Source organism: Drosophila sechellia, chromosome 2L, assembly GCF_004382195.2.
Source record: "Drosophila sechellia strain sech25 chromosome 2L, ASM438219v1, whole genome shotgun sequence".
Lineage (NCBI taxonomy): Eukaryota > Metazoa > Arthropoda > Insecta > Diptera > Drosophilidae > Drosophila > Drosophila sechellia.
In genome coordinates this window covers 20,212,836-20,226,215 of record NC_045949.1, presented here as the reverse complement: position 1 = coordinate 20,226,215, position 13,380 = coordinate 20,212,836, and the positions used below count along the sequence as shown (strand labels likewise).

Here is a 13,380-nt window from a genome sequence, read left to right as displayed (position 1 = left end):
CTGACGAAACTGCCAACCTGGAAAAATCTGCAAGCACAGTAGATACCAAATAAAACAAAAAACATATCGCATAAAGAAATCTAAAGTATTTGCTTTTTAATTTGGACAATTTTCTTGCATGCCTAAACTATACTCGAATGAATCCGAATTTTAAATTTTTCATCGCACCGGCAATTCGGAAAACACAGAGAATATATACAATAATTTAGCCATCCTTGATGGTTGTTTCTGAGCACGGATCTGCCACACGTTCGTTTTCTGGATCCAAATCAAATCCGTCGTGGTCCAGCTGGCTGGGAACGAATCCGGAGATCCAGGTCCACCTCATTCGCCTGCCCAAGAAGGTCTTGAAGTTCCGGCGCAGTTTTCGGTCAAAAGGAAAGATTTGATGTTCAAAATCATAGCAAAAACAGCCACGAGACCACTGATCATAAGCCACATAAGTAGCTACGCATACCCCGATCCACAGCAGGACGAATACCACAAAGAACACCAGCTCGTATATATCGGGCAACTTAAAGTAGATTATCCTCATAATAAGCGAGTTAAAATAGGCAGAGTTCGGTGCGGGATGAGGCAGCATAAAGAGCTGGTATCTGCCCCCATGCAGCACGTAAATAAATATCGAGGACGACGTTAGTGATATCATGCAGCTTAGAAAAAAGTAGATAAGAAAATAGAAAAAGTATCTATAGTTCTCATGACCAATGCAGCAGCCCGTAAAGAAGCAGTGATGATCTCGCATCAAGACACAGACACCACACTTCCTGCAGTGACGTGACCGGGGTGGAGCAAGAATCCCGCACTTGTCGCACTCGTGCCAGTCCTCACTGTGCTGTCCGCGCTCCATCTGAGTCTTCATTAGCTTGGGATCGATGCTGGGGTCCACCAGGATGCACATGACATAGTTGGACATCACATTCGAAAAGAGGAACAGTCCCAGCAGCAGCTGAAATACGTAGCCAGGTGACCAGTAATCCGACAACTCCGGCAGCATAATCTCCATTAGAACATAGTATATGGCGGGCAAGCCACATAAAATGAACAAAAATAGGAATTGCTCCAACTTCTCTTTTGGCCAGATGTTCTTCAGCGACCGAAACCTCATTATAACAAAAGTGATTTGATCAAGTTGTAAAAACTTTACTGACTTTGAATTAGTTACTCTAGCCTACACGATGTATCAATGTTTTTTCGGTTTTATTTTTCCATTCCTTTTTTTTTTTTGGAAAAATCCTTTATTATCCATTAATCATAAAGTCACTAGGAATCGTTCAGTTCCTTCTGAGCTTAACCTAATGCTTAATGTGGAAGTTTATTTGGTCTCCCAGTGGTACAACTTTTAGCCCAGATGAATGTCGTGCCGCTCGCGATTGTATTACTCTAAGCCTATTGGGCTGAGTCTTAGAAGCAGTTCCCCAATCTTGGACGGCGTGGGTCAGTGTTGGACCTAATAAAGAGAGCCTTAGTAATTCAAACACTTCCTCAAAAATGTTTAAAAATTCAAATTGTCGCAAGTTGCATTCTATGTTCGTAAACCTAATTTTATTATTATTCTTTTTCCGTATGTCCGTTCACTTTGTTGGCATCATGTAAGGGTGCCCTGTAAAATAAATAAAAATATTGCATAAGTATGTAATCATAATTCAAGGGATGCACTAAATATATATATTATATATATTTTATATATATTATACAGTGACCCGATCGCATATTGGTTAGACAAATGTCACTTAACACTGAAAAATGTACATATTACTTTTCTTTACTTTTATTTGTGGATCATTTTCATATATTTAGAAAATACAAACAAAGTTCAAGTTGTTTTAAGGAATACCCTTAGATTCGTTTCCGTATTTGTTGTTTAGAGATTATTCGGAAATCCAAAATTGATCGAGATTACCAGTTTCCTAGACAATAGCTTCATATTTGGCCTCAAATTCTCCCCTAGACATACATATTAAAATTATTAAACTTACAAGTGTGCAAATCCTCCTTTCGTGGGTTTTTCAGTCAGCGACATCAGGTTTTTCAGCATTATCTAAAAATAAAGAGTTATTGTAGTGTTGTTGAACATAAAAGCACGTAAGCTAGCAACATTTTTAAAATCAGATCTACTATCGAGATAAATCAGTCACAGACATCAGAAGTCCCTATCTATCAATTTCATCACAAAATACAGCATAAATCTTTAGCAATCATTATACTTATACTTACAAGTGTGGAAATCCAAATCCTTCTTTATTCGGTTTTCACTCAGAGACATCAGGTTTTTCAGCATTATCTAAAAATAAAGAGTTATTGTAGTGTTGTTGAACATAAAAGCACGTACGCTAGCAACATTTTTAAAATCAGATCTACTATCGAGATAAATCAGTCACAGACATCAGAAGTCCCTATCTATCAATTTCATCACAAAATACAGCATAAATCTTTAGCAATCATTATACTTATACTTACAAGTGTAGAAATCCAAATCCTTCTTTATTCGGTTTTCACTCAGACATCAGGTTTTTCAGCATTATCTAAAAATAAAGTTATTGTAGTGTTGTTGAACATAAAAGCACGTAAGCTAGCAACATTTTTAAAATCAGATCTACTATCGAGATAAATCAGTCACAGACATCAGAAGTCCCTATCTATCAATTTCATCACAAAATACAGCATAAATCTTTAGCAATCATTATACTTATACTTACAAGTGTGGAAATCCAAATCCTTCTTTATTCGGTTTTCACTCAGAGACATCAGGTTTTTCAGCATTATCTAAAAAGAAAGAGTTATTGTAGTGTTGTTGAACATAAAAGCACGTAAGCTAGCAACATTTTTAAAATCAGATCTACTATCGAGATAAATCAGTCACAGACATCAGAAGTCCCTATCTAACGATTTCATCATGGTTGTGGAAATCTTCTTTCTGAATTATTCTTACCGCGTAAACTTCCCATGCTGGTTGGTCCCCAGAAGTCTCAAAGTGAGACTCTTTGGGTCACAGCTGCCAGGCTGTCAAAGGGAATTGCTCGTTTCTCGTGATCCGCACATCTTTCAGTTACTATATAACTTTCACCTATTAGACATATATTTATTTATGTTTTTTTGCGAAATTTTGTAGCGTTTTCTATCAGCCATCGTCCCTAATTTAGTTTATATTTCTTTAACTGGGCAACACGTGGTTTTGTGGCTCTCGGCTGGCATTAAACTGTGACTGCTTCACCACCGTGACAAGAAAGAAGTGACGAGCAAAAAAATACTGGAATGGAAATATTCTGTATTTTTTTGTGACTTTTGAGTGGCGCCCCGTTTTTAAGATTTATTTGAACCTTGCGACGTTTTTTTTTGGGTTTTTATTATATAAATAGATATTGCGATTCGGACTCTGCTACGGACACATAACTTGCTTAAAACATTTACAACTTTCGGATCTTAATTGGCCAACAAATGAAATTGCTTATTACTTATGATTTACATGGCAGTCAGAGACCTTTCATGTGACTAATCTGAATCAACAAAACTAATCTCACTCGATACAAGGCTGTCATTACTCAAAAAAAGGGCATTTAATTTAATGGAGCTAACCTAAGATAAAAATTAGTATCAAGCCTATTTCCTTTTACCAAATACGAATAATGTGAGCAAAAGATAGTATAAATACTACAAATTTATAAATCTTTGGCCCTCTAAAAATGATGAATGCTCTGTTTTGTTAAATATTATCGATGTTATCGAGCAGGAGTTAGCGAACAAGACGAGCATGTCATGTCTGATTCTGATGTATGAAGTATAATCCTTTTTTTTGGTTGCGACAGTCTTGCATTAAGTGAGCTATCTGTATACTAATTGGTTTCCAGGCGACTCATGGGTCCTCTGTGGATGTGGTTGCCTCTTGCGGTTGCTGCTCTTGCTCCAGCTCCTGCTGCTGAGCCAATCGCAGACGCTTTTTGGCCTGGATGTCGGCCAAAGTTTGTTCGATGGAGCGCACATCTTTCTTGTTCTTGCTGGGCACGAATCCGTAACTTTGGTTGGTCTCCGTCTTACGGGCCGCCTGCAATGCGGCCGACTCTCCGATGAGGTGGGCATACTTGGCCTTGTAGTTGGTCGTGGGCTTAACTTCGCCGGAGTCCTGATCCGCGGCTGCAGACGTGGATGAGACTGAACTTGCTGCTTCGGATGTGGAGGCTTCTTTGTCACTTTGCTCCTGCGCCAATCGTTCCCGTCGTCGCTCCGCGTACTCCTTGGCTATCTCCTCGGTCCAGCCGTCTCCGTTCCGACGGGCCGTGACCTCATCCTCGCCAGGAGCATGCTCCTTTTTGTACACAACCGAATGTCGGTCCACATCCTCGCGGCCAAAGCTCATGGCAATGAAGCCGCCATTTTCGGCTACTTCGTGGATCACCGAGCGGTGCACTTTATCCAGCGGCTGGAACTCGATGCATCGCCTGTCGTCCTTGGCGAATCGCCCCATCCGTTCGTCAACATACTTTCGGAATCGGAGGAGCTCCTCCTTCTGTTTGTTCTGCATCCGCTCCAACATTTCGCGCTGTTTCTTTATCAGCGTCTTCTGTTGCTCGTTGTTGGCAGGCGGCGCATCCATGGCGTTGAGTATTGAGTCGAGCAGATCCATTTTTCCGCCGTGTTTTCCTCGCTTGATGTTGAGCAATTGGCGGATGTGCGCCTGCGATGCCATCGAAAGATATACGAGGGAATCTCAGTTAATCGAGCTGTTCGCTCTTTGTGGCCGAATTGCTAGGGACTTACCACTCTCTGGCGTTTATTATTAGCCTGTTGAGATATTTGATTGCGGTTGATCAGCTTGTTTTAGGTGGTTTAATGTAATTATAATTATATTGACTACCGGTGCTTGTGCACCAAATAAATTCTGCAAAAAATACTGAATGTGAGGATGGCCAACTTGGTCGCTATTGCCGCACTTCGGTATTTTCGAATTGTAAAACAGCTGTGTACACTCGTCAGACGACTTAAAACCTAAATTCTTGAAAGATTTACAAAAATATATATTAACAATATTTTGATAAAACCATGTATTAAGAGGGAAGACATATTGTTTATTTTTTTTATAATATTATTAAAGCATTTAGAGCATGCTCTTTTGAAATGTACAACGTTTTTATATCATACAATATTATTGTGAACATATTTAAATTTCATAATAAGCAATGAAATTTGTCTTCATTTTATTTGCACTTGCTTCATCTATGTATGTGAACAAAATTAACCGCCCACCAAAACACTATACAATTTCCTCGCAGCGCAGTGTAAGAAGGTTCAGAAAACGTGTTGGCAGGTTCGTTAGAACGCTCTTGGTTTTGAATTATATTTTGTGCGATAAATCCGCATAGATACCGTTTGAAATCGGGGACACGTGCCAAAATGGATGCACAAAGGTCCACGCTGGTCCACTGGTTCCGTAAAGGCCTCCGGGTGCACGACAACCCCGCATTATCGCACATTTTTACCGCCGCTAACGCTGCTCCAGGAAAATACTTTGTCCGTCCGATTTTCATCCTGGATCCAGGAATCCTCGATTGGATGCAAGTGGGCGCCAATCGATGGCGATTCCTGCAGCAAACGCTGGAGGACTTGGATAACCAGCTTCGGAAACTTGATTCCCGTCTGTTTGTGGTGCGTGGGAAGCCCGCAGAGGTTTTTCCCCGTATTTTTAAGAGTTGGCGCGTGGAAATGCTGACTTTTGAGACAGATATCGAGCCGTACTCCCTGACCCGGGATGCTGCCGTCCAGAAGTTGGCCAAGGCAGAGGGTGTAAAAGTGGAGACTCACTGCTCCCACACGATTTATAATCCGGAATTGGTTATAGCGAAGAATCTTGGCAAGGCTCCAATTACCTATCAAAAGTTCCTGGGCATTGTGGACCAACTGAAGGTACCCAAGGTTCTAGGGGTTCCTGAAAAGCTTAAAAAGATGCCTACACCACCCAAAGATGAAGTGGAACAGAAGGATTCGGCGGCCTATGATTGTCCTACGATGGAGCAATTAGTGAAACGACCGGAGGAACTAGGACCTAATAAGTTTCCGGGAGGTAAAAATACAGTTAAAGTCTTGATCACTACTATAACAATGTGAAATTCTTTTTTATCAAACAGGTGAAACGGAGGCACTGCGCCGCATGGAGGAATCCCTAAAGGATGAAATTTGGGTTGCCCGCTTTGAGAAGCCCAACACGGCGCCCAACTCGCTGGAGCCTAGCACAACCGTACTGAGTCCATACCTCAAATTTGGATGTCTTAGTGCCCGACTGTTCAATCAAAAGCTCAAGGAAATTATCAAGCGCCAGCCGAAGCACTCGCAGCCGCCCGTTTCACTCATTGGACAACTCATGTGGAGGGAATTTTACTACACGGTGGCGGCTGCGGAACCCAACTTTGATCGAATGTTGGGCAATGTATACTGCATGCAGATTCCGTGGCAGAAGCATCCTGATCACTTGGAGGCCTGGACTCACGGACGCACCGGATATCCTTTTATCGACGCCATCATGCGTCAGCTGCGGCAGGAGGGTTGGATCCATCATCTGGCCCGGCATGCGGTGGCATGTTTCCTAACGCGAGGAGACCTCTGGATCAGCTGGGAGGAGGGACAGCGGGTGTTCGAGCAGCTGCTGCTGGATCAGGACTGGGCACTAAACGCTGGCAACTGGATGTGGCTATCTGCGTCCGCCTTCTTTCACCAGTACTTTCGCGTCTACAGTCCGGTGGCGTTTGGCAAGAAAACGGACCCCCAAGGGCACTATATCAGGAAGTATGTGCCGGAACTCTCAAAATATCCAGCTGGCTGTATTTATGAGCCCTGGAAGGCGTCGCTGGCGGATCAGCGGGCATACGGCTGCGTCCTCGGCACGGATTATCCCCACCGGATTGTTAAACACGAAGTGGTGCACAAGGAGAACATTAAGAGAATGGGCGCTGCCTACAAAGTAAATCGGGAGGTGCGCACGGGCAAGGAGGAGGAGTCGTCTTTCGAGGAGAAATCAGAATCCTCCACTTCAGGCAAGCGGAAGGTGCGAAGGGCAGCCGGAAGTGCCCCTAAGCGAAAACGTTAAAACCCATAATATGTTCGCTACCTTGTGTAAGAGGTAGTTAGATCTGCGGAGTGAGTTAATATGAACTTAGGATGGAACAATTGTTTGATGTACTATTTTAGGTATAAGTCTAACTTCTTGATTGTTACCTTAACCAATTTTAGGTATATATCGAGTATATAGTATTTGTTATGCATTGGAATACGCAAGTTGTCAATAGGTATAGGAGAGTGACTAAAGAATATGTTTAGGCGCTTGTGTACTTGACATAAAATGCACCAATAAAGGTATTAATACGAGGATGGGGTATTTCATTTATATTTCAATGAAATTATTAGGAACCACTGTAGCCTGGACTTTAACTTCCTTCACAATCGAGATTTGTCAGTTGTCGGGCTCAGCTGGGAGTTTTAGTCTTATCTAAAATTTCGGCAACATAAGACCTTCCAATTTTTGTTCGTAAATAAGTACATTTTTTAAATTTAACTTCGGTTTCTGGTCTGATAGGTAGTTAGTTTCCAGACTCGATATACCTACAAAAACCATGTTTCGCAATCTGTCGATGCTGAGGAATCAGTTGGCGCTGCACCGAGTCCTTGTGGCCCGCTCGACCTTGCACTCAAAAATGTCCACTGGTCTTACTTGCCTCACCATTGACCGTCCGCGGAACATCGATGGCGTGACCGTGATAGATATAAATATTAATGAGATGGCCAAGAATGACGTGGAGTTTAATCGCAATTTCGTCAATTCGCTGACATTGATGGACCGTTCCCCGTTCAACGCAGTGGATGCGGCGGATGCAGTTGAGTCGCCACCAGCAGAGAATTCGATTTCCGGAGATACCGTCGAGGTCCTGCCTACTGGCGCACCCAGTTCCGTTATAGGCGTCGACGGAAGCCCCATTGTCCCCATCGAGATAGATGGCTGGAACCAGGACGAGGAGGATCCCACCGTGCAAAAGAACGTCCAGGACGTGGACATTGGCAACGATGACGAGTACAAGGCCGAGATGGAGCTGCGCGTGCCAGAGGTCAGGGAAGGTCGAACCGAGTACAAGGGCATCAAGGTGACGCTGCCGGAATCGGCCAACCAGGATGTGGGCACATATCGCTTCCGCCGCGATCCAAAGGATCTGGAGGAGGTCGGCGACGACACGCGTCTTGTTCGATACGACAAGTAGAAGAACTGGTTCCTCAAATAGTAAGGATCTTTTGGCCGACTTCCGCTTGCGAATTTTCCAATTTTCTAGTGTATTCATTAGGGTTTCGGGAGTAGGCAGCCTAGCATTGCTGTAATAAAACTTAAATATGTGTTCAGTTAAGGGAAACATGTATGTGTCCTTGCTTCACTCGTAAACTATAATCTGGCCTATTGCCTGATCTAGAGGGAAATGCGGCCATATGGACTCGCATCCGCAATCTGCAAAATTGCAAATTTGTTCGGACTTCGATTGATGATTATGATGCGGACATGGCCACTAAGAACTGTCAGTTGGCAACCGGTCATGCTTTAATGACGACCACTATTTTAACTCACCCATGCCGCATGCCACATGCCCCATGCCCCGCGCCCACATCCGCATCCACATCCACTCTCCATATCACAAAAGATCGCTTTGTGGTCAGTGGCAACCGAATCCGGGGCAAACACTTCCCATAAATTGCATTAAAAGCGGGCCAGGAGCGAAAACTACTCGCAACAATGCAGCCGGACATAAACACGCTGCAAAATGTTTGTAGGCTCTAAACCAAAATTGAATTTGCGGTTTTGCCTGCGGGGCGTGGCTGTGGGCGTGGGCGTGGGCGAGGGCGTGGCTGTTGGCGTGGGCATCAAGTGGGCGGCCGGTGGTATGACACTACGAGTGCAGGTGGGGGCTGGCAAATAACTGTAAATGAAGCTAAAATGTGATCAGCCGAATTGTGGATGCAATAAAAATGGCCACGGGCTCTGCGAAATGAAAGTATGGTCATCAAGATTGATTATAATCAATATCAACAGTGCCGGAAACTCGTTGCTGGAAACTCTCGGAAGATATAAATGTACATATATATTTATATATATTGATATAATGCACTATCTACTAGCTTAGTAATAACTATACTCATCCGGATTTTCAGAGCTTTCACTTAGTTCGCTAGACTGCACTTTAGTTGTATCATTGCATTGCTTAGAGTTGCGTAAGAGGTTTGTCTGCTTAGTTAAATTCGAAAAATTGTGGGCCATTCTTAGGGATCTCCGCTGGCGTTGGTAATACTGAAGACACCCTTTATCCTTATTCGGGGCTTTGGCCATAATATCGGAAATGAGGTCATCGATCGTCCTAATGCGTTCCTTAATTTTATTTTCCAATTTCTGGCGACGTTCGTCGTAGTTCATAAATTCAGCTTTGACCTTCATTTTGTCTATCAATCTGCTCGACCTGCTGGTTTTCTCAAGTTTCCCAATCCACTGAGAGAATTCGGGATTGCTAAGAGCTTGCAGTTTATATTTTTCCACAAGACCTCTTAGCCGAATTGTGGCTTCGTCATTAAGCTGGTTAATTGTAGTGCCAAGTACTGGATGTATATTGCTTAAATGAGTGACTGTCTTGGGATATCTGTACATATGTACTATGTACTTACTGCAGCCAATATTTGCCAACAGGCATATTGCCATAAACTTCATATTGGCAGTTCGAAATGCTAACTGAAATGAATAGCTAATATGGGAAAGTCTAAAAGGGCAAAACAAATCGATGGATATGCATATTAAGCATATTAAATAGATTAAACTTAAATACTTAAGCCATGCAAAGAAACTGCGGGTAAAATCACTTTATCACATAAATTCAAACAAATATTCAACAGGTTAGCCCATAATCAATTACCCTTGAATTAATACAATTGTAGAAGTTGAATAGGAGTTCCAAGTATGTCAAGCAAAAGCGAGATTTTATTTGATTTCTTTGAAAATGTTTATCATAAATAGTCTACAAAGTAAGGGTCACCCAGCCTGCCGTCATCCACTCCATGAGGGCATGCTACACTATTTTGGTAGAGGACCTGCCGTTTTCTTTCGTTGGAGGACTTGTAGGCACTTTCAAGTTCAGCTTCCTGATGAAGGTAGAATCGCAGACATCTCTTGCTTGCGTTCCTAATGGCAATTATGGATCTGATCGTTATCAAGCGCTCAGTAATCTCATCCTCAAGTCTTTGGCGATGCTTGTTGTAGTGATTGAATTCATCGGCCACAGTGTTTACCCTTTCTATCCACTGGTAGAACTCGGGGTTTCCGGTGGACAGGAATTTGTACTTGTTTGAAATATTTCGAAGCCTCCACGTCGCCAGCCTGTCCATTTCTGCTAAGGATTCACTGAGGGCTGTGGAATATATTGGAATTCCCTGTCATATTAGAGGCTGATATCTGAATATGGGGCTGCGATTAACTCACCAAAGCCCAGCTTTGCTAATACTAAGAGTGCTATTATCTTCATTCCGCTGACCAACAAATGCATCTGATACGGATATTTTAAATATTGTTAATTTATAAAGCTAAAATGATAGATAAAGTAGTGTAACAAACCCGTTTCGTCAAGCTATTCAATTGACTTTTTACACTCTTGAAAAATATGTATAGAAAATGCTAAGTAAACAAGACTTGAAGGCATTTGATTCGATACAAACATGTTATGTTAATGCTCGTTTAATATCTTTGGAAAACCGATGGAGAACGAACAGCTAGGAGAACTTATAGATATAAAAGCGTTCGTCGTATCTGGCTGCCGGGAAAACTTAATTTATAATTCATGACCAAGTCTTAACCATAAATGTAACTACCGCAGTTAGAGCTAGTTTCGCCGGTAGTAAATCAAACATCCGTCGCCAAAAAGGAGTGCGGTTTTAAATAAAACAATATTACATGCTCCAGTCGAGTTCCTCGACTATCAGATACCCATTTGTCAGGTGGTCGGAGTGCGAACAAGAATTTTAATATTTTGGTATATTGGTAGAATAGGTGTTTGATACAGGTTAACCAAAAGCGAGCTTTTATTTGATTTCATTGGACATATTTATAATCAATAGCCTCCATAGTAATCGTAATCATATCCTTGTATCACCGGTCGTGCAGGGCATTCCATCCCATTATTTATATACAGCTCTTGCTTTCTCTGATTGGAGAGCTTGTAGGCATTTTTAAGTTCGTTTTCCTGATGCTGGTAGAATCGAACACATCTCTTGCCCCCTTTTCTTAATGATATTAGGGATCTGAGCGTGTTCAAGCGCTGAGTAATGTTATCTTCAAGCATTTGGCGTTGCTTATCGTATGATTTGAAGTCACTTTCTGTTAGCATCCTTAAGCTAAAGCTACTGTGGGTAGCAGCGTTGTTTACTTTTTCAATCCACTGGGAGAACTCAGCATTTCCGGTGGCCAAGTATTTATACTTGTCTACAATATTTCGAAGCCTCCACGTCACCAGCCTGTCGTGTTCTTCATATAACTTGTTACTTAGGGCTGTGGAATGTATTGTAATTTCCTGTTACATTAGAGGCTGATATCTGAATATCTGCAATGAACTCACCAATACCGAGATTAGCCAATACTAAGAGTGCTATTGTCTTCATTCCGCTAACTAGTAAAGCCTACTGATACGGTTATTTTGAATATTGTTTATTTATAATGCTAAAATAATTAATTATTAAAAAGTGTAGCAAACCAATTCGGCAAGCTCGACAATTTAATACAATTGACTTTTTACACTCTTAGAAGAAATGTGTGACGCGGTCCGAGCACATTAAGGACCTAATATATATAAATAAAAATATGAGATATGAATAATGAAGAAAAGAACTAAGAAAGGAAAATAATAAAGTACACATAAAGAACAAACGGAAGCAATTCAAATTTAAATATTTGAGAGCGCGCGCCAACAAGCATGGGCGGATGGTCACACTGGACCGAGCAGGCTGGCCACGCTAATCAAGGCAAAAGCCACTCAGGCGACGGGCACACTAAGCCCAGCCGGAGCCTATATAAAGCAGCTGCGTGTTCATTTTGGTGGGCCCGATCAGTGGATCAGGTCGTCTCGCTCTCGATTGCGGCGGACGTTAAAAGGGCTCCCAAGTGGTCTTTCTTTTCCGTCCCTTTTCCAAGTAAATTTTAAATTAGAGACGGCATTTGTTGATTTTTATACGTTTTTCAATGTCTTAATCTAATTAATAAAAACAAAGTGGGTTTAAAAAGTAATATAATATATAAAAAGGTTGAAAAAGCTGAGGACCTACTGGATAAGTGGCATTATCGTGGAAAGGGTGAGCGTTGGAGGCGGTGCGGTGCGTTTTGTTTTCGAAGGTCTGGATAATGTTGATATTACATTTCGATGCAGTGCCCCACAGTTGAATGCCATACGTCCAGATTGGCCTTATGATCGCTTTGTAGATAAGGAGCTTAGTGGAAGTCGGTAGTTTAGATCGTCTGCCCATCAGCCAGTAGAATTGACGGACTCGGTTCTCTGCCTGTTTCCGCTTCTTTAGCAGGTGGCTGGTATTGATAGTAGTTTTAAAGCTACCTTTGACAAATGAGGGTAACAGTTTACGTTATTTTTTCACTATTCGATTGCTTCAAAATTTCGGAAGAATGGAACTCTTTGTCTACAATATCTTTCAATTTCATCTGATGGAGTTTCAATACAGTTGGAAATAGACGCAGTTACCAGCTTTGGGGAGAAAAATTCGGTTTTAGAAAATGTTGGTTTTTTGTTTTTTTTTTGGAAATAAACTTGGACTTTCTGGAGTTTCTGAGCTTAATGTGAATTGAATTGGGAAACCTGAATTTCAGGTTGAAATGGTATCTAAAATTTGAATTTCAGAAACACAAAACACTTTAATTTCAAAAATATTTTCTTCCTGCAAATGTGTAGCGGGTGGTTATAAAAAAACGCCACCTTATGCCATATGCTTAGATTTGCCATCCAAATCTCACGAATATTTTTCAAAATTCTTTCTTTAAGCAATGCTACTACCAGAAGGTCTAAAATATTTGGCATAATTCTAAAATTTTAGAAATGGAAGGCAATACAAAGCATATAGATGGTGAGCTAGATGTTTGCAACTCCTTAAATATTCTCTCAAAATCTTCCAGAAGATCTACCACAACTTTTAATGCTGATTTATTTACATCTATATGGATTTCAGTCTCACTTAAGATTTCATCCACACCACCCCAGTTATCCAGAATGGACTTCATCATTTTGTAATTGGAGTTCCATCTAGTCGGACATGCGCTTTTCAAAGTCGTTTCTGAAGTATGCTGCAAATTTGACTTTTTGAAATACTTTCCGATTTTTT

The 13,380-nt window shown here is 41.6% G+C and overlaps 7 protein-coding genes and 4 non-coding genes across 13 annotated transcripts; 2 read left to right on the top strand and 9 right to left on the bottom strand.

Moving 5' to 3' along the window:
• Positions 1 to 71: 71 nt before the first annotated feature.
• Positions 72 to 3,235, bottom strand: LOC6618175 (probable palmitoyltransferase ZDHHC24). Of its 3 annotated transcripts, XM_032715346.1 has the most exons (6): positions 2,933 to 3,226; positions 2,700 to 2,766; positions 2,461 to 2,525; positions 2,218 to 2,284; positions 1,980 to 2,041; positions 72 to 1,603 (listed from the first exon to the last, which is right to left on the bottom strand). In XM_032715346.1, the coding sequence occupies exon 6, from the start codon at positions 1,106 to 1,108 to the stop codon at positions 206 to 208; it is 903 nt and encodes a 300-aa protein (XP_032571237.1). In that variant the 5' UTR covers positions 1,109 to 1,603; positions 1,980 to 2,041; positions 2,218 to 2,284; positions 2,461 to 2,525; positions 2,700 to 2,766; positions 2,933 to 3,226; the 3' UTR covers positions 72 to 205. The 3 variants fall into 3 exon arrangements, with proteins under 3 accessions (XP_032571237.1, XP_032571242.1, XP_002042450.1); XM_032715351.1 differs by lacking the exon at positions 2,461 to 2,525 and having other exon boundaries at positions 2,933 to 3,230; XM_002042414.2 differs by lacking the exons at positions 2,218 to 2,284; positions 2,461 to 2,525 and having other exon boundaries at positions 2,933 to 3,235.
• LOC6618174 lies at positions 2,105 to 2,179 on the bottom strand. Its single transcript, XR_048706.1, has one exon. It is a non-coding gene; the product is annotated as a small nucleolar RNA Me28S-Cm2645 (small nucleolar RNA).
• LOC116800238 lies at positions 2,348 to 2,422 on the bottom strand. Its single transcript, XR_004361214.1, has one exon. It is a non-coding gene; the product is annotated as a small nucleolar RNA Me28S-Cm2645 (small nucleolar RNA).
• On the bottom strand, positions 2,587 to 2,661 carry LOC6618173. The gene has a single exon (XR_048705.1). It is a non-coding gene; the product is annotated as a small nucleolar RNA Me28S-Cm2645 (small nucleolar RNA).
• Positions 2,830 to 2,904, bottom strand: LOC6618172. Its single transcript, XR_048704.2, has one exon. It is a non-coding gene; the product is annotated as a small nucleolar RNA Me28S-Cm2645 (small nucleolar RNA).
• Positions 3,236 to 3,329: 94 nt separating the features above from the next.
• LOC6618171 (sperm-associated antigen 7) lies at positions 3,330 to 4,886 on the bottom strand. Its single transcript, XM_002042413.2, has 2 exons — positions 4,756 to 4,886; positions 3,330 to 4,672 (listed from the first exon to the last, which is right to left on the bottom strand). Exon 2 carries the CDS (start codon positions 4,619 to 4,621, stop codon positions 3,854 to 3,856), a length of 768 nt encoding a protein of 255 aa, XP_002042449.1. The 5' UTR covers positions 4,622 to 4,672; positions 4,756 to 4,886; the 3' UTR covers positions 3,330 to 3,853.
• Positions 4,887 to 5,249: 363 nt separating this feature from the next.
• On the top strand, positions 5,250 to 7,353 carry LOC6618170 (cryptochrome-2). The gene is made up of 2 exons (XM_002042412.2): positions 5,250 to 6,055; positions 6,120 to 7,353. Exons 1-2 carry the CDS (start codon positions 5,389 to 5,391, stop codon positions 7,073 to 7,075), a joined length of 1,623 nt encoding a protein of 540 aa, XP_002042448.1. The 5' UTR covers positions 5,250 to 5,388; the 3' UTR covers positions 7,076 to 7,353.
• Positions 7,354 to 7,434: 81 nt separating this feature from the next.
• On the top strand, positions 7,435 to 8,384 carry LOC6618169. The gene has a single exon (XM_002042411.2). The coding sequence runs from the start codon at positions 7,599 to 7,601 to the stop codon at positions 8,235 to 8,237; it is 639 nt and encodes a 212-aa protein (XP_002042447.1). The 5' UTR covers positions 7,435 to 7,598; the 3' UTR covers positions 8,238 to 8,384.
• Positions 8,385 to 9,103: 719 nt separating this feature from the next.
• LOC116803530 lies at positions 9,104 to 9,733 on the bottom strand. Its single transcript, XM_032727222.1, has 2 exons — positions 9,679 to 9,733; positions 9,104 to 9,612 (listed from the first exon to the last, which is right to left on the bottom strand). Exons 1-2 carry the CDS (start codon positions 9,719 to 9,721, stop codon positions 9,143 to 9,145), a joined length of 513 nt encoding a protein of 170 aa, XP_032583113.1. The 5' UTR covers positions 9,722 to 9,733; the 3' UTR covers positions 9,104 to 9,142.
• A 215-nt stretch (positions 9,734 to 9,948) lies between these two features.
• Positions 9,949 to 10,571, bottom strand: LOC6618167. The gene is made up of 2 exons (XM_002042409.2): positions 10,487 to 10,571; positions 9,949 to 10,415 (listed from the first exon to the last, which is right to left on the bottom strand). Exons 1-2 carry the CDS (start codon positions 10,548 to 10,550, stop codon positions 10,015 to 10,017), a joined length of 465 nt encoding a protein of 154 aa, XP_002042445.2. The 5' UTR covers positions 10,551 to 10,571; the 3' UTR covers positions 9,949 to 10,014.
• Positions 10,572 to 11,049: 478 nt separating this feature from the next.
• On the bottom strand, positions 11,050 to 11,675 carry LOC6618166. Its single transcript, XM_002042408.2, has 2 exons — positions 11,616 to 11,675; positions 11,050 to 11,548 (listed from the first exon to the last, which is right to left on the bottom strand). The coding sequence occupies exons 1-2, from the start codon at positions 11,656 to 11,658 to the stop codon at positions 11,112 to 11,114; spliced, it is 480 nt and encodes a 159-aa protein (XP_002042444.1). The 5' UTR covers positions 11,659 to 11,675; the 3' UTR covers positions 11,050 to 11,111.
• Positions 11,676 to 13,380: the final 1,705 nt, after the last annotated feature.

Bases quoted from the DNA above. Each gene is read 5' to 3' on its own strand.
- LOC6618175 (XM_002042414.2), bottom strand. From the start codon at position 1,108: ATGAGGTTTCGGTCGCTGAAGAACATCTGGCCAAAAGAGAAGTTGGAG.
- LOC6618171 (XM_002042413.2), bottom strand. From the start codon at position 4,621: ATGGATCTGCTCGACTCAATACTCAACGCCATGGATGCGCCGCCTGCC.
- LOC6618170 (XM_002042412.2), top strand. From the start codon at position 5,389: ATGGATGCACAAAGGTCCACGCTGGTCCACTGGTTCCGTAAAGGCCTC. The intron at 6,056-6,119 runs GTAAAAATACAG...TTTATCAAACAG, and splicing joins ACCTAATAAGTTTCCGGGAG to GTGAAACGGAGGCACTGCGC.
- LOC6618169 (XM_002042411.2), top strand. From the start codon at position 7,599: ATGTTTCGCAATCTGTCGATGCTGAGGAATCAGTTGGCGCTGCACCGA.
- LOC116803530 (XM_032727222.1), bottom strand. From the start codon at position 9,721: ATGAAGTTTATGGCAATATGCCTGTTGGCAAATATTGGCTGCA. The intron at 9,613-9,678 runs GTAAGTACATAG...ATATACATCCAG, and splicing joins GTTGGCAAATATTGGCTGCA to TACTTGGCACTACAATTAAC.
- LOC6618167 (XM_002042409.2), bottom strand. From the start codon at position 10,550: ATGCATTTGTTGGTCAGCGGAATGAAGATAATAGCACTCTTAGTATTA. The intron at 10,416-10,486 runs GTGAGTTAATCG...TATATTCCACAG, and splicing joins ATTAGCAAAGCTGGGCTTTG to CCCTCAGTGAATCCTTAGCA.
- LOC6618166 (XM_002042408.2), bottom strand. From the start codon at position 11,658: ATGAAGACAATAGCACTCTTAGTATTGGCTAATCTCGGTATTG. The intron at 11,549-11,615 runs GTGAGTTCATTG...TACATTCCACAG, and splicing joins ATTGGCTAATCTCGGTATTG to CCCTAAGTAACAAGTTATAT.